The 17,966-nt window shown below is 39.8% G+C and overlaps 2 protein-coding genes across 4 annotated transcripts in view; one reads left to right on the top strand and one right to left on the bottom strand.

Annotated features, from left to right (window-relative positions):
* The window catches only part of ppl (periplakin), a 69,890-nt gene extending 63,747 nt beyond the window's left edge, over window positions 1-6,143 (top strand). The window contains exon 23 of the mRNA XM_070901020.1: window positions 1,155-6,143. Within this exon, the coding sequence (XP_070757121.1) occupies window positions 1,155-4,520 (3,366 nt within the window). The 3' untranslated portion in view covers window positions 4,521-6,143. The remainder of the gene's footprint in view (window positions 1-1,154) is intronic.
* Window positions 1-17,966, bottom strand: part of LOC139281088 (ubinuclein-1-like) — a 99,565-nt gene that overhangs the window by 16,304 nt on the left and 65,295 nt on the right. For 2 of the 3 annotated variants that reach the window (XM_070901021.1, XM_070901022.1), the window contains exons 17-18: window positions 16,033-16,122; window positions 11,262-13,228 (exon numbers count right to left, since the gene is read on the bottom strand). In XM_070901021.1, the coding sequence (XP_070757122.1) occupies window positions 13,176-13,228; window positions 16,033-16,122 (143 nt within the window). In that variant the 3' untranslated portion in view covers window positions 11,262-13,175. Of the gene's footprint in view, window positions 1-11,261; window positions 13,229-16,032; window positions 16,123-17,966 lie in introns of those variants that run through there. The other variant, XM_070901023.1, reaches the window with a different exon arrangement.

Here is a 17,966-nt window from a genome sequence, read left to right as displayed (position 1 = left end):
ATGAGTGACAAAGAAATATTTAAATATTATCATTAAGTAATATGACACCATCTACAAATACGACCAAGAACATCAGTAAAAAGTACATTAATTGTGAAGTTACTGGTGCTTTAGTCACAAATCTATAGACTTTTGTGTCAGTAACTGGTACAAATAAAAGATGTGCGTGATTGTGTTAGTAAGACATAAAATTAAGCAGATTTTAAATGTAATTGTAAAGGGGTGGATTTACAATCTTTTGCAAGTTCAGTGGAAGAGCTGTGGAAACCCTGACAAACAGTGTAAGTGGTGCTTACAATGTGTTTCTGGGATTTCTGCAGCTCTTCTGTTGAAGTTAACAATGGACAAGTGAGAGAACCGCCACAGAAATTCACCCCAAAGTCTCAGACTGAAAAATCAAATTTGTTATATTCAGGGACTGAAAGCAAATTGAACCAGTGGAATGAATGATGAGAATGAAATTGTTGTGGTTGATGACTTCATTTAATGTGTAACTGGACAATCACAGTATACTGTAAAAAAAACCTGACCAGAAACAACACAAAAATGTATTTAAATCGTGTATGTCATATTTTATAGCGCAGATCAATTTACTGCAATTACTGTTCAGTTTGAAGGCAACAGCCGAGAATGGCCAGTGGAAAATGTATTTCCCTCATCATTTACTTCAGGAATTTCTGAATTAACAGTTACCAGTAGCTTTTCAAATAGTACAGAATCTCCATCAATCTGTCAGCTGATGTAATCAACATGTTTTTATTTGGGTTTGTTTCCCATGCTGACAAGTAATCAGCTGGAGCAATGGCCATGGAACACAAGCCTCAGGTTGACTGACGTGGTTCCCGACCTGTGTGAATCCCGTGGCCATGCAGGGAAATTTAAAAAGTACGGATAAAAAGGCTCTTAAGTGCCTGTAAAGTACCTCATACTGATTTCATTTGGGTCCCCTCCCGCTGCAAGTCGGGTCAGCTCCACACTGACTGACACGCCTGTGGGAAAGGCGTGTGACAGCAGGTTCCCGACCCGCTGTTAAAAAAAAACAACATTCCCACCCGACCTGCCGTTGATCATGCCCGCTACCACCACGGAAAAGTCGGCCCATTGTAATATATGCCTTGAGTTTATTATATTAAGTTACTTTCTTTTTATTTTAGCAACCAGAAATGGATCAGATCCAGCAACAGGTTCAATCCAGAAACTACGCAGCAGGACCTAATGCATCCTACCAACCGGAAAAACAACTGAAAGATGAGCTGCAACGCAAGCAAGAGGTGGAGAATGAAATAAATAAAGTACAGCAAGAAATTTCAAACCTTGAGAGTCAAACACTCAAAGGGTCATTGGTCAAGAAAGAGGTTGTCAAAAAGCTTGCTGACCCTCAGCTAGATGAGGAGATGAGCAGGGTTCAGGTAGCACTAGCAGATGAGCAGATGCAAAGCAAAACCTTGGAGAATGAGCTGGAGGCCATGCGCCGCAAGCTACTTTCCCTGGAACAATTAAAGAAAGACCCTGCAAAGCAATATGTTGTCAAGGAGGTTCTTCGAATTGAACAGGACAAGGATCAGGAAAATGAGATACTGAGACTCAAGGAAGAGCTTGAAGAGATCAAAAGGCAAAAATCGGCGAAGGAAAGTGACATTTTGCTGCTTCAGAAACGTCTGCGCATTTTGACTGAAGAGAAAAACAAGGAGCATGAAAAAATCACAGAGAAAGAGGTGTTCAAAGTAAAAAATGACCCGCAGCTAGAGGTAGAGTTTCACCGTCTCCAGGACAATAAGCAACATGAAAGTCTCTTACGTCAGCAGAAAGAGGAGGAGCTAAGAGTGCTTCAGGAAAAGCTGATGCGACTAGAAAGAGAAAAAGCCAAGGAGGAGGAGAAAGTGACGGTGAAGGAAGTACTGAAGATGGAAAAAGATGTCAATTTGGGGAAGGAGGTAAATAATCTCCGACGCCAACATGAGGATGAAATGGCCAAAAAACGTTCCCATGATCGAGAGATTAATGATCTCGTGAAAAGGATCAAGATTCTTGAGGAAGAAAAGTCAAAACCTGTTGTTCAAGAAAAGGTGCGTGAGATTGTCAGACCTGATCCAAATGCTGAAACTCAGGTGGCTAACCTTAGGAATGATCTGATTGAGCAGCAGAGAAGATACAATGATGCTGAGCTGCAGCTGAGGACTATCCAAGATGAAATTACACTTTTAAAAGATAAAGGTCCAAAAATTCAGATAAAAGACAACATAAAAGAAGTCATAAAATACAAACCAGATCCTGAAACAGAGCGAGAATTGGAGAGCTTAAGGGACGAGGTAGTGGACAAATCACGACAAGTGCAAAGAGCTGATGTAGAAATAAGTCAGCTAGAAAAAGAGATTGAGATGTTGAAGAAGAGTAAGCCTCAAATTCAAACAAAAGAAGTTGTCAATGAGGTCCTTCAGTACCGTGAAAATCCAAAGACCAAAGAAGAGGTGACGTTCCTTCGAGCCAAACTAGCAGAAGAACAGAAAAAACAATTGGAGCAAGAGAGTGAGAGAGCAATTCATGAAGAAAACATCCAACTGAAAAAGAAGGATCTCGCACAAGTAAGAGAGAAAGTGGTGCAACAAGAAGTCGTGAAGCTTGAACAAGATCCGCGTTTGAAGGCAGAATGTGGCACATTGGCAAGCGAAATTGAGCAAGAAAGAAGGCAGAAGGAAAATTTGAAAGCCCAGATCCAAACATTACAACGTCGAAAATCTGACTTGGAAGAACAGCTGCAAGAACTTGAGGCAGAGAAGCAGGCCCGGCGGAATGCCGAGCTGGAGGTCAAGAGATTAAGAATAAAGCTGGATGACCTTGAGGAGAAACAAAAGGAGGTCAGGGATAAAGTAACAGTCCAACAAAAGGTGGTGCTTCAGCAGGATCCTCTGCAAGAAAAAGAAGTTTCACTGCTTAAACTGCACGTGGAAGATGAAAAAATAAATCGGACAAAGCTTGAAAATAACCTTCAGAGCCTGAAACTTAAACAGATCGAACTTGAAACAATGAAAGTCAAGGAGAAAAATATTTTTACAGAGAAAGTTCAAGTAGAGAGAGATCCTGAGACAGAATTGGAAGTTCAACGTCTTCAGAAAAACTTGGAGGAAGAGGGAAAACTAAAGCGTGACCTGCAAAATGAACTTGATCACCTGAACACTCGACTGTCAGACTCTGAATTTAAGGATACAAAGGCACTGAAGGAATTGGAACATTTGAAAGAGGAGATTGCCAATCTGCAGAAGGAAAACCAAAATCTGGTGAATGAACGCAGAAAACTACATTCTGACATCCAGGTAACCGTTCAACAAACCCAAGAAGTCAAATCAGAAAAGACAATGTCGGGTGCTGGTAACACAGATCTTATGGAGTCTCGATTTGCATCCCTACAAAGAGAACTGGATGATCTAAGGCGGTCAACATCATCCAAAGAAAATGAAATTGCAGATTTGGAGAAGCAATTGGCCGCAATGAAAATAAAGAGAGAACAGCGGGAGAACAGTTTAAAACGTCACATTGTAGTAATAGATCCAGATACTGGCAAAGAAATGTCTCCAAAGGAGGCCTATAAACTTGGTCTTATCAACTATGAAATGTATACCAACCTTCAAAGTCAGGAATGTGACTGGGAGGAGATAACAGTAAAAGGTCCTTCCGGCACTTCCTCAGTCCTCCATGACCGAAAATCTGGAGAGAAGTATTCCATTGACGAGGCTTTACAGAGGGGCAAGATTACCGAGAAACAGTATAAACAGTACTTGAATAAGGAAATTTCAATCCAAGATTTTGCAGAGCTGCTGTCAGGACAAACTGAATATGCAACTACCTTCAACAACATGAATAAAGCAGATCCGTATCAGTCAATCACTCCCACAAGTTCTAGCCAACAGCAGTCTTTCCCTTCGACCAAGGCAAAACCGCAGGCTATCGGAGGCATATTTGATGTAGACACAAACAGTAAAATGTCAGTCACCAATGCAGCTAATCGAAATCTTATTAACTTCAACACTGCTCAGAAGCTTCTGGAAGCCCAAGCTGCAACTGGTGGAATTGTCCATGTGAACGATGGCAGTAAGTACAGTGTGAAGAAGGCAGCAGAGCTTGGCCTGATTGATAATGTACACGTACAAAAGCTGGCCAGTGCGGAGAGTGCCTACACAGGTATTGAAGATCCTAAAACCAGGATACTGCTTTCGGCTGCCAAGGCTGCAGAACGTGGCTGGCTTTACCCTGAGGCTGCAGAACGCTATCTCGAAGCACAATACTTAACCGGAGGTCTGGTTGACCCTGTCATGTCTGATAAAACCTCGCTAACAAAAGCAAAATCATCTGGTCTAATAGATGATGATATGGCCCAAAAACTCAAAGATGTCGCCTCTTACCCTAAAGATCTGGTGGACCCTATTAGCAAACGTCTCATTAATTACAAGGAAGCTTTGGATATATCCATTACTGACCAGGAAACTGGGCTGCTGCTGTTACCTGTCTCCTCCAAGTTGTCCTAATGCCTTAATCTTCATGCAAAGATCATAGCACAATCGTCTAAAGCTATCAACTTACAGACCATCTTGAAAACAAAGGAATGCCATTTTGGAACTATTGGATGAAACTAGTTGAATTTATTCGGGATGGGGGGGAAGCTACCTGAATTAAAGCCAATATTAATGTAAACTACTATTACTGCTACTTCAGGATTGTTTTTTCTGAAAGCTTTTGTATCTTAAAAGCAATTTCTTTCTGATCTCCATTGTATGCGCTTTAAATGCACACCCATGTAAAAGTAAAATAAACCAACGTAGATTTTCCATGTCGCAGTTGAACCTTGTGTGTAATATCTACCAATAATTTGGAACCCAAAATTACCGGGGTAGCCCACTCTGCAGGTGAGCTCGGAGGTGCGGTACCACTGCCCACCTGAGCCCTAGGCCAGAGACCCCATCCCAACTCCTGAGAACAGGATTGTTTACATGGCTGGGGTGGGCCTCCGACACCTGCAAGTGCGAATCAGCTGCACTGCCCTGGCCCAACTCGGCCTCGGCTGATCCACCCTGGAGGTCCCCCGAGGCTCAATGCAACCGAAGAAGAAATGACTTGTCTACAGTATTCAGCTCCAAAAGGAGCTACTTGGCTTCCAGACAGGGTAACTGGATCTTTCTGAGATCAGTTACTTTAATATAGTAAAGATTTGGGGCCTTTCAGAAGGCCTTCATGGGTGTGAGTTCACTGAGGCCTTTCAAGGATGGAAAGAGAAGAATTTCCTGAGGAAGCTCTTGATGTAGTGGGGACTAAGCAGAAGATTCACCCGTGGCCCTACCTTACCAGAATTTACATGGCTGGGGCAGAATCTCATCATAGACAGATTCCACCTCAAATTCTGTCTCCCTACCTCGGGCTGATGCCAAGCTTTCCATCCTTTCCTGTTCCAGAAATTTTGGGGCTTTTGACTTTTGCAATACACATATTAAGAAAGTTAAAGCAGGTCAATAAATGGAGCTTTAATACATGATGCTCAGCAGCAAAGGACCATTTAAAAAAAAATCGGTCTTTGTTGTATTGGATACCTAAAAAGAAACACCCTGCATTTTCAGAATAGATTTATTTTTGTCCACAAGCAATTCAAGAATTTCGCAATAATGGACTGAGTCTCCAAGACGCAAAAGCCAAATGGAAAAAACTTAAGCAAATTTATTCATTCTGTTTTAGGAATCAAAGATGTTTTCATATGAGGGAATGGGCAGAACAAAAATATACTAAAAGCACCAAGTTTGACTGGAAGGCCCCCAACCCTAATTTCATATTCCAGGAGAGGGAATACTGTGGACTAACTACATTAAAAAAAAAACCCTCTTTTACAGCGAGTGGAAGTGTCGAGCAATTTTTGTAGTCCTTTTTGTAAGATCAAGTTTGGGTGATAACCTTTTTAAAAAAAAATGAACCATTTAAAAAAATATATATATATATTGCATAAACTTGCTACATTTAGTTATATATATATATATATATATATATATTCCATAGCTTTGACTATAACTTGCATTTATGGTATCTTTCCTTTCAGGGAATAGAATAATTGAGGGATCTGTTTATTTATATTCGAGAAATAAAAAAATTCTGTTATGGTTACAAAATGGAGTCCTTCATTTTTATATTCAATCAAAAGTGATAGTTACTGAATGAACAAGGCCTATTATTATGTGCATTATTTTCCCACTCAACAATACAACAATACATACATCCCGAGAAAAATGTTTGAGTTATCAATCTAACAGCTTTCTTTGGATTCAATTTTGTTTTACTTTTAAATTTAAAACAATTAAAAAAAAAAGTTCATAGCAAGCTAAGGCAATCAGAATTTCGCTTCAAACTAAAATAATAAGTGCTGTGAAATTCTGAAGTAGAAAAAGTTATAAGAACAGATTGGAGTAAATGGCTTACTGCCCGAGCTGATGAAGGCTGAGCAAATAGAGCGAAACTGATCCCATTGGTGGAAAGTCGAGAACCAGAGGGGACAGATTTAAGTTGATTGGCAAAAGAACCCTCCAACTAAGTAAGAAGTAGCCTCAATTTGAGGCCTGCCACAGCAAAACTTAGAAGTGTAGTGAACAGTGATAGACTTCAAGAGGACATAGACAGGCTGTTGGAATAGGCTGACACGTGGCAGATTAAATTTAATGCAGAAAAGTGCGAAGTGATACATTTTGGTAAGATCGAGGAGAGGCAATATAAACTATAGGGTACAATCCTAAAGGGGGTGCATGAACAGAGAGACCTGGGGGGGTATATGTGCACAAATCATTGAAGGTGGCAGGGCAGATTGAGAAAGCGGTTTAAAAAAAGCAGACAGGATCCTGGGCTTCATAAATAGAGGCATAGAGTACAAAAGCAAGGAAGCTATGATGAACCTTTATAAAACACTGAGCCCGCCTCAACTGGAGTATTGGGGCACCACACTTTAGGAAGGATGTGAAGGCCTTAGAGAGGGTGTAGAAAAGATTTACGAGATGGTTCCAGGGATGAGGGACTTCAGATATGTGGACAGACTAGAGAAGTTGGGGTGTTCTCCTTAGAGCAGAGAAAGTTGAGAGGAGATTTGATTGAGGTATTCAAAATCATGAGGGGGCTAGATAGAGCCAATAGAGCGAAACTGATCCCATTGGTGGAAAGTCGAGAACCAGAGGGGACAGATTTAAGTTGATTGGCAAAAGAACCAGAGGTGATGTGAGGAAAAGCTTTTTTATGCAGCGAGTGGTTAGGATCTGGAATGCATTGCCTGAAAGGGTGGCGGAGGCAGACTCAATCGTGGCTTTCAAAAGGGAATTGGATGAGTACCCAAAGGAAAAAAAATTGCAGGGCTAAGAGAAAAGGGTGGGGAGTGGGACTGGCTGAAGTGCTCTTGCAGAAAGCCGGCACCGGCTGGATGGGCCAAATGGCCTTCTCAGTGCTGTAACCATTCGATGATTCTATTACAGCAGGGATGCTGCTTCCAATATTTAAATATGCCTGATACCAGATGATTGGCTAGGGGTCAAGGTTGAATCTCTATGGTGGGCAGAAATCCTGCTCCCTTAACCCAGAGATGCATCCCAGTAACAGAAAGATAGAAAATCTATACTCTGGTATATAGCAGCAGTGGGGAGGGGGAGTGGGCTTCAGCTACACTGGGAGTGTACACCTGGGCTTTTGCGACATTGGGGATTGGCAATGCGGAGGTGAGAATCTTGAGTTTGGCAGTACTAATGCCAGGATTGCTGGGGCTTGACAGCATGAGGTAGCTGGAGTCTAGCATCACTGAAGGAGGAGCATAGGATTTAGTAGAACTAGGGAGAGGAAATCTGAAATTTGGCAAAAATAGTGGTGGAATTTGGGATTTAGCTCACTGGTGGATTACTGGTACTTGCTAGGAGCAGGAGGAGCGAGAGGACATGGGCCTGGGAAACTGTTTATTCTACCTATACTCAGACTGCAGAATCTGCCTCCAACTTCAAAAAGCATAGTTCTGAGCAAAAATATCAAGTTCAAGCCCAGGTTGCTGGAAGAGGCCAGTCTTCAAGAAAAAAACATTACTGAAAGAAATAACATATTTATGTAGAATCTTTTATGAACTCAGGATGTGCCAAAGTGCTTCACAGCCATTGAAGTAATTTGAAATGTAGTCACGGTTGTAATGTAGAGAAACACAGCAACTAATTTACACAGAGCAAGGCGCCTACAAAGAGCATCAAGATAAATGATCAGATAATCTGCTTTAGTAATGTTGGTCGAGGGATAAATGCTGGCCAGGTCACCAGGCAAACTCCAATGCTCGTCTTCAAATAGTGCCATGGGATCTTTTTTGTCCATTTGCGAGGGCAGAATCTCAATTTAACATCTCACCCGAAAGATAGCACACCTCTGGCAATGCAGCAACCCTTCAATACTGCACTGAAGCAGCCGCCTAGATTGCGCTCACGTTTCTGGAGCGAGGCTTGAAGGTAGAACCTTCTTACTCAAAAGGTGAGAATGCTATCACTGACTGAAGAACATAAGAACACAATAAATTGGAGCATGAGTAGGCCATTTGACCCCTCAAGCTTGTTCCACTATATAATATCATGGCTGATCTGATCATGGACTCAGTTCCACTTCCCTGCCCGCTCCCCATGACCCTTTATTCCCATATCGCTCAAAAATCTGTGTATCTCCGCCTTAAATATATTCAATTACCCAGCCTCCACAGCACTGAGGCAGAGAATTCTACAGTTACCACCCTCAGAAGAAATTCCTCCCCTCAGTTTTAAATGGGCAGCCCTTTATTCTGAGACTATGTCCCCTAGTTTTAGTTTTCCCAATGAGTGGAAATATCCTCTCTACATCCACCTTGTCAAACCCCCTCATAATCTTATATATTTTAATAAGATCACCTCCCATTCTTCTGAACTCCAAGGTATATAGGCCCAAGCTACTCAACCTATCTTCATAAATCAACCCCCTCATCTTCGGAATCAACCTAGTGAACTTTCTCTGAACAGCCTCCAATGCAAGTATATCCTTCCTTAAATACGGAGACCAAAACTGTATGCAGTACTCTAGGTGTGGCCTCATAATATGCTGTACAGTTGTAGCAGGACTTCTGTTTTTATACTCTATCCCCCTTGCAATAAAGGCCAACATTCCATTTGCCTTCCTGATTACTTGCTGTACCTGCATACTAACTTTGTGTTTTATGCACAAGGACCCCCAGGTCCCTCTGTACTGCAATTTTTCTCTCCATTTAAATTATAATTTGCTTTTCTATTTTTTCTGCCAAAGTGAATAACCTCAGTTTCCCACATCATATTCCATCTGTCAAATTTTTGCTCACTCACTCATTTAGCCTGTCTATATCCCTTTGCAGATTTTGTGTGTCCTCCTCAGAATTTGCTTTCTCACCCATCTTTGTATCAGCAAACTTGGCTACATTACACTCAGTCCCTTCATCCAAGTCATTAACATAGATTGTAAATAGTTGAGGCCACGGCACTGATCCCTGCAGCACCCCACTAGTTACTGTTTGCCAACAGCAAAATGACCAGTTTATCCCAACTCGCTGTTTTCTGTTAGTTAGCCAATCCTCTATCCGTGCTAATATATTACCCCCAACCACGTGAGCTTTTATCTTGTGCAGTAACCTTTTATGTGGCACCTTATCGAATGTCTTCTGGAAATCCAAATACACCACATCTACTGGTTCCTTTATCCACCCTGCTTGCTACATCCTCAAAATACTCTAGCAAATTTATCAAACATGTTATCTTGTTATTTGACCAAAGTGGGATTCGAAACCACGCCTCCAGAGCAGACTGCGACCTGAACGGAGCGCCATCCTGACTTAGTGAGACCTGATTCAGTGTAGCCGGATGTTATCTCCCTTTCATAAAACCATGCCGACTCTGCTTGATAGTACTATGATTTTCTAAATGTCCCGCTACTACTTCCTTTATAACGGACTCCAGCATTTTACCAATGACAGATGTTAGGCTAACTAGTCTATAATTTCATGCTTTTTGTCTCCTTCCTTTCTTGAATAGGGGCGTGATAGTGATTGTTTTAAGTTCCCCCCTCTATATAGCTGCTTGATAATTATTATTGGGATGCTTTCACTGTCTTCCACCGTGAAGACCGATACAAAATATTTGTTCAATGTCTCTGCCATTTCCGTTACCCAATATTAATTCTCCAGTCTCATCCTCTAAGGGACCAACGTTTACTTTAGCTACTCTCTTCCTTTTTATATATCTGTAGAAGCTCTTACTGTCTGTTTTTATATTTCTTGCTAGTTTACTCCCTTAATCTACTCTCTTATTTTTTTCAGTCGTCCTTTGCTGGTTTCTAAAAATTTCCCAATCCTCTGGCCTACCACTTATCTTTGAAAACAAAAGCATACAATGTTGCAATTTGATACCATCCTTAACTTCCTTAGTTAGCCACGGATAGTTCATCCTTCTCTTAAGACTCTTTCTTTCTCACTGGAATATAATTTTGGTGAAAGTTATGAAATATCTCCTTAAAAGTCTGCCACTGCTTTTCTACTGTCTTCCCCTTTAATCTATTTTTCCAGTCCACTTTAGCCAACTCTGTCTTCATATCTTTGCAATTGCCTTTAAGTTCAGGACACTAGTTTGAGACCCAAGTTTCTCACACACAAACTGAATTTGAAATTCAAACATTCTATGATCATTCGTCCCCAGAGGATCCTTTACTATATCATTAATTAATCCTATCTCATTACACATCCTCTTGCTCTTAATGTATTTATAAGACATCTTTGGGTTTTCCTTGATTTTACCTGCCAAAATCTTTTCATGCTCTCTCTTTGCTTTCCTAATTTCCTTTTTAATTTCACCCTTATACTTTCTATACTCCTTTAGGCTTTCTGCAGTAAATCATTGTTTAACCTAGAATATTCCAACTATCTTCAGGGAAAAGAGATGAACATTTGGTTACAAACCAAATTGGTGCTCATCTATGAAAGGAATTATGCACGTTTAAATATCAATAATTATTTTACACGTCAGCTTCAACATAAATATGCCTTAAGTGGCCAACTGTGTGAAAATGATAATTCTATATCTGTGGGCCAATACGTGGAAATGACTGGAACAAATAAATCAATGCACTCTTGAAGACTGCTGAAATAAACTATTTCCAACAGTACCAATGATAAATGTTTTTTGTGAAAGAAAGACATAAGCATTGACCACCATTTTCTCCAAAATTTTCTAGTTTATTGACATATCCGTGTGCAACAGAAACAACCAACTTCTTGTCCTGCAGCAAATACATACACAAATCTCAAATAAAACAATATACAATGAAGCACCATCATTCAAAGTAATGTCTATTTCAATTAAAACAAATTGAACTTGCTAGTACATCACAATTTACAGAGTTTGAGAATGATTACACAATTTCAAGTAGAGCTAAACTTCATTAACACAAAAATCAGATCCAGCAATTTTCAAGTCCTGAGTTTCTGTAGAACATTTATCATGCCTGTGAGTCACCCATAGTATCAAATATGACTGGAGCACTCCAGAAATGAAATGTCATTTTATTTAAAAACCTTGCGAAAAATGTCAAAAACTCTTTCAAACCATCTGTCCATGACCATGTTCCACAAGCTTGCGTCATCTTGCATGAAAAAAATCTTTGGCTTCTCTGCCGACATGGTTCTCATTAATCAACTAGATTGTGCCAAATTATGAACCGCAGGTGATTTTTTTTTAAAAAAACAATCACTTCCAAAATCCTGTAGGTTTACTTTACTTTTTAAAAAATAATAGTTAGTGTTGTACAGGGATTAAGAATACATGAAATCTCAGCACACACTTTCCATCTTCTGCACTACAAGGAAAGGCACTGCAATTGTATTACTCTTACGGCCAGTATCTGTTACAATACTGTATATAGTTATCATTACGATCAACTAAATGACGTGGTCAGGGGCCAAACCCAAAGGCCATGAGCCCGTCCTCATTCCTGGGTTCAGAATAACATGAGGAGTTGTAAGAGTACATGACTGAGATTAATGGCTTTCTTTTTACTGCGAGACACCAGGCCAAGCTGATCAGTACTAGTCACTACCAAGTTGCAACTGAGGTGGTTAATATAGGTACCTAAAGCAAATTATTTCCCCTTGAATCACTAATTAACTTGTCACAATTCTGATTTATTATATTCGATTTTTTTCTTGTGCTAGGTACACATCTTTTCAACCAGGACATGAGAAGTTCACAATAGTGCTTCAGGAGTCTTGGCCCTGTTCACAGGGCACCAATAGAACAGAACACTACACTGTATAAATGTTCCTTGAAAACAATTCACCATTACAGGCAATAAATAGCAATTTAACTTAATTTTTTTTCTTTTTAATTGATCCAATGCATAGTGCTCTGAAGAAATCTACACCAACAAACTTGGACACCTGTAAAACAGAAAACTCTAGCAAGTGGTGGTTGAGTCAAACAGAGCTGCACCATTTCTATCTAGCTTATCCTGAAACCAGTATTGGTTTGAATTTACCTCACCTCCGCAAAAAAAGTGTCAGAGTGCCCACTATGTAGGTCCACCCACTCCCCACCATCATGTGCCTATGTTTCAAATACTGCTGTTCTGTCTGTACATATTCCAAGTTGTTGCCTGAAGAAAATATAGCTTTAATTAAGCCTGCTGAACACAGGATTACTTTTTTAATGGATAGAACAGAATACTGAAACAAACCTAAACTCTCTAGCTGCCTTAAATCTCTGGAATGCACCGCATTAAAAATTTTTTCTAATGACCATCATTACCGTGTCAATACTAAAAGTATTCTTGCAAAGGCATTCAGTGGAAGATACTTTTCTATGCACTTTGAATCTAAGCATACACCAGACCAACTTGAAGTCCTGCAGCTATCCACTTGGCCCCGGTACTGCTGCCGCTGAAACAAGCCCTTTCCATTTGTCAGTCTCAAAGGTACGTAGCAGATTTCAACCAGTCTCCTTGCCCCAAAATAATAGGGTGCAAGTAATCCTTAAACAAGAGCAAATGCTGAGTTGGCCATCCAGCCTAGCAGCTTCTACAGCATGGCTGTTCCCTCTAATGTTTACTGCAGCACCACCGCAGCATTAGCTTCATTCAACTGTGCTTTGTAGCAGAGCTCACTGCAATTTGCGCTGCATGCTGGAAGTCTCACCATGGATTTTGTTGCTATCTGTATTTGAAGAAAAAAAATATTCAGTAATCATCAATATTAAGGATGGCTTTTTGGGAGGGGAAAAAAGGGTTGAGAGTGGATTTTGAGCTCATCGAGGTGCTGAAAAAACAGAACAGTTTTCCACCCAATGTTAGTCCTGAGCAAGCCAAACAAACACAGCTCCTTCCAACTGACCAAAGGTATCCTGAACTAAATTTCAGAAGCACATCCACCCCTATAAAATGGGGCATTTATATTTCTTACACCAGTCATCCTTCCTAGAACCTCAATTAATAGGCAGTTACATGCTGTGGATTGTTGTTCAGATGGAGCAAGACCAAGAGTACCCACGCTAATCACGCAGGACCTTACAGCCAGCAGAGACGGAGGTGCTCATTCCTTCATTCTTTGATAACCAGCATTTAAATCTTGTGTTCAAGGAAAGCTTCATTCAAATTGAATTAAATTTCAAGGTTCTATTATTCCTGTCAGTTGACACTGCACAAAAACAAATCATCTTGAGCAAGTCAGTATTGGTGCGTACTTCTAAATGTAAATAGAGACAAATAATTAACATTGACAGATTTTCTTCGAGGGGTTAATTTAAAAGTATGAATTTTTGTTAAAGCTAATCAATCACACCGCCAGTCCAATTCATATCACACCTTCCACATCAGCTACACTATCTGATGCCACAATGAATCTATTTTTACTGCAATGTTTTCTCTCACTTTCTCCTGTCCTGAAGCCACTATCGCCTTGCTGGAGGTACAGTTCCACGGGCAGTAGTTGCCCTTGTAGTTCTTCGGCTAAGTGTCATTATTACATGTGAGCCTGGACATTAGCAAGCTATTTGATCATGCAGGGCCATCATAATTGACCACAGGCCTATCTTCACCCAACATCTGCAGGATGGATTGGACAGGGATCAGAGTGAGAATGCTGGCCAACCTTCCCTTCCCTCATCCAGGATTTCACCTGCATTCCAGCCAAGAATCAGCACATCTCTTGCTCCTCGTGAATAATGAAATTGGTTTGGACTGGAAGGGAGAGTGTGCAGAATGTGTAGTCTGCTCACATCAAAAATGATGAACCAGACTGATTAAGAAAGAGTGTTGCTTGGTTTTAAATTTTAACACAACCCTCCCTTCCTCTCCACCGCCCTCCCCCCCCCACATTTCTTCACCCCAAAATAATGTAGGCAGATTGCGATAGTATGGAACATTAAGTATTGCATTGCAACATTACCAAATAAAGAATACTGCAACTTCCTTGTGTCTTTCTTGAATATTTTTTATTTGAAGATGGAATGCTGGACAATATGTAACCCAACAGTGTGAGGGAGATGAATTAACATGTATAGTGGGAATAATAACCTTAATGGGCTTTTAATTATGTTAAATTAACTTCTCACAAATTTGGGATCAGTAACGCCTGCAAGTCGGTTCCAATAACGATATTCATTTAAAGGTATTCAATACACCCAAAAAATCCTAAGAATATTGAAGCTAATCTTTCATTTTCAAAAGCAGTATTGATCGTATTTTAAAACTTTACCTGAAATATGCAAAAAACAATTTGTTTTGAATTATAAAAGACCAGACTTTAAATACATATGTACCAGCTCCTGTCAACCCATGGCAATATCTTTACAAATGTACAAGTACTAATTTAGAGGGGGAAAAAAAGTAATGTGTTGCTGCTAGAACAGTGGTTTTTAAACCCTTTTAACACATCCCTCAAACAACCTTTATAGTTGTGGCTCACCAATGAGAAGCATTGGGAATGAGAAGCAGGAATGTTGCTCTGTTTTAGATTTTAACACAACCTTCCCTTCCTATCCACTACCACAAAATAATGTAGGCAGATTGCGATAGTATGGAACATTAAGCACATTACCACAGTGATTACACTCCAACAGTACTTCATTGGCTGTAATGCGCTTTGAGATGTTCAGTGGCCGTGAAAGGCGCTATATAAGTCTTTTTTATTCCTCTAAAATATTTTGTTTCTCAGTGGTTCAATCCAAGCATTCTATTTAAAAATAGACATGTTAACAAGACCTTTGACATTAGATTTGGGTTAAACAGTACAGTACTTGCAACAGTTCTTTTCCAGCCGTATCATTATATTCAAGATTCCTGCTGATTTACTTACAGAAATGCAACTTGCATTGTGTGAAACTTCAATGCAAATGACCCCCAGGTCAAGTACAGTGACAGACACAATCGTGCTCCCATTATATTCATCCTGAACCGCACATTCCCCGAGATATGGCTCAGCTAACAGGTTAAACACAAACATGCCACAGTTCTCTCAACCAGACTTTTATCAAAATGGAGGTTCTAGTGTGCTAGCAGGAGCACCATTTCAAATTTTTAAAAAAATGATTAAATTATCAGTGTTGGTGGTACAAATTTAATATTGTAATTTTAATGCGAGTATTAGCAAAATAAGCAATACAGTTCCTTTTCTGGAAGCTGACTGTCACTCATAACTAATGGAATATAATTTAAAGAGCAAGACAAGATAACAAACCAGATCTCAAAGCTATAATTGTTATCTCTCAATAGCCAGACTTTGCCTCTTAAAATTCTCTGCACATTGACACATAACTTCCAAAGTCAGACTGTTGGTAAAATAAGAAAAAATACAAGCATTTAAAAAGAAAACGTGACACAAAGAAATGAAATATGTTACTTTTGTACACAAACTGAGTGTCAGTAAAATTAAAGTTAAACTTGACGATATCACATTTAGCTATCTGGTATCCTGGTGGGATACATACAGTGGGAAGACACACAAGTCACACGCTGTATTACCTTGGAGAGACTGCTGTATGTGGGTGGGCAAAACTGCATGTGGAAGCTGCACTGTATGATGAGGGGTTGTGTGTAAGCCAGCAAAAATACCTAGAGGAAGGGAGAGAGAGAAAAGAGCCGATCGGTGAGAGTGGACAGCCACATCTTTGACCGCTACAGCATGCAGTTTAACGACTAGTTATTTCAGCACAGCCATCTGCAATAATAAGCACACTCACTGGCTTAAAAGTGATTTGATGCCATTGACACTGCACAGCACATCAGTGACTGGTCAATATCAAAAATGTTACAATAGACAAACTCCATGATCAATTTACTATGTTTTAAGCACATAATGTGGAGATGCAGCTGAGAAAAAGTTCAAAATGAGATGACAGCGGAAAGCATTAAAGGACAATCAACGCATCAACCACCAAATAAAATATATATTAAGGATGTTATTTTAAAACTATTTTCCCCATTGTTCTCCACTGCATTTCCACATTACTTGCTTAAAACATAGTAAATTGATCATGGAGTTTGTCTATTGTAACATTTTGGACAATATATAAAGAAATACAATTTCAGCTTCTTACTCCCCATACACGTCAAACACGTTGATAAGAGGATTTTTCCCCCAGACTCTAACTGCTAGTCATGTTTGCTTAGGCTATCAAGTGTCACTATTGTAAATATTAACAAATTACAAAATGTACAAGATGATGCTTAAGCTTACTCACACAATAGCATTTTCTATGTTTAATATTATTCATCAGAGACCTGTTAGTCTCTGAGGAGCTCTGGATTTAAGTTCAATAGGGATTCTCTGAACCATCACCATCAGCTAAAGAGACAAGTTAGCAGACTACAATTCCTAGCATCCATTGCTACCTATAACTGCCAGAAATGTTATCTATGATTGACAGAATGACTGGTCAGTCACAGAGCATGGCAGGCTATGCTGTTTGTAAATCCCAACCCCTCCTTTAGGTCTACCAGGAAAGTACATTTTGGAAGTATTTATAGTATGTATAAAATCATCAAAAAAGATAAGAACTTTGGAATCTTATCTCAAGTAATGAACAGGAACTTGATGCAACTTGCTGTATTAAAGTCGTCGTTTATTTTGTAAATGTAAATGTTGTATGCGCCATAAGTGAAACTCTGCACGTAGAAATTAGTACTTGTGAATTATTTTTATAAATTTTAAATGGTTACAACAAAATGTCTCATTTGTTTGAGAATTTAAAAATAGCAGAAATAATGGTAAACATTGAAAGCACATTTCATTCACATTTGGAAGGAGCTTTTAAATGGAAGTTATTAATTTAAACACATTTATTTAAGGAAAACTGTTCCGTAACACTAAATGTTATGCCACTATGTTTCTTAAATTGGGAATGTGCAATGTCGATGGCATCAAATCACTTTTCTTCAGTCAAATTGCAGCAGAGCCATTGCAAGAACACCTGACTTCGACACTCAAAGATGAGGGATGGAATTTAATTTTAAAAATGTTACAAGTAGCCCCTGACCCAGGGAGCAGCCTCTTTCCCTTTCTGGGTTGGGAGGGGCCAGGTCCCCTTCCCAAAGCCATCAAACTTCGGTGAGATTTTCCAGGCATTCCAGCATGGGAGCACCTTTAATGCAACTCCAACTTGCCAAAGGCCCACTACCCATGGCCTCTCCCCTAATCTCATGAACTTTGGCACATCACTTATGTCAGGATGTGCCTCCACCGTCATGGATTTTCAGATCCAAGAACTGTTCAGGATATTGACAGTCTCTTAACTGATCTCTGTACTTATTCACTCAGTGGTTGCTTAACAGTCGAAGCCTCTTAATTGACCTCTACATTACTCGAAAGTTTACTTAACAGCAATGAAACTCAGTAACCAGACTCCGTAACATTAAAGGAACATTCACCTGTGCTTTAGCAGAAGAATAATACACTG

Source organism: Pristiophorus japonicus, chromosome 15, assembly GCF_044704955.1.
Source record: "Pristiophorus japonicus isolate sPriJap1 chromosome 15, sPriJap1.hap1, whole genome shotgun sequence".
NCBI classification, from domain to species: Eukaryota; Metazoa; Chordata; class Chondrichthyes; family Pristiophoridae; genus Pristiophorus; species Pristiophorus japonicus.
This window is presented reverse-complemented; position numbering and strand designations above follow the sequence as displayed.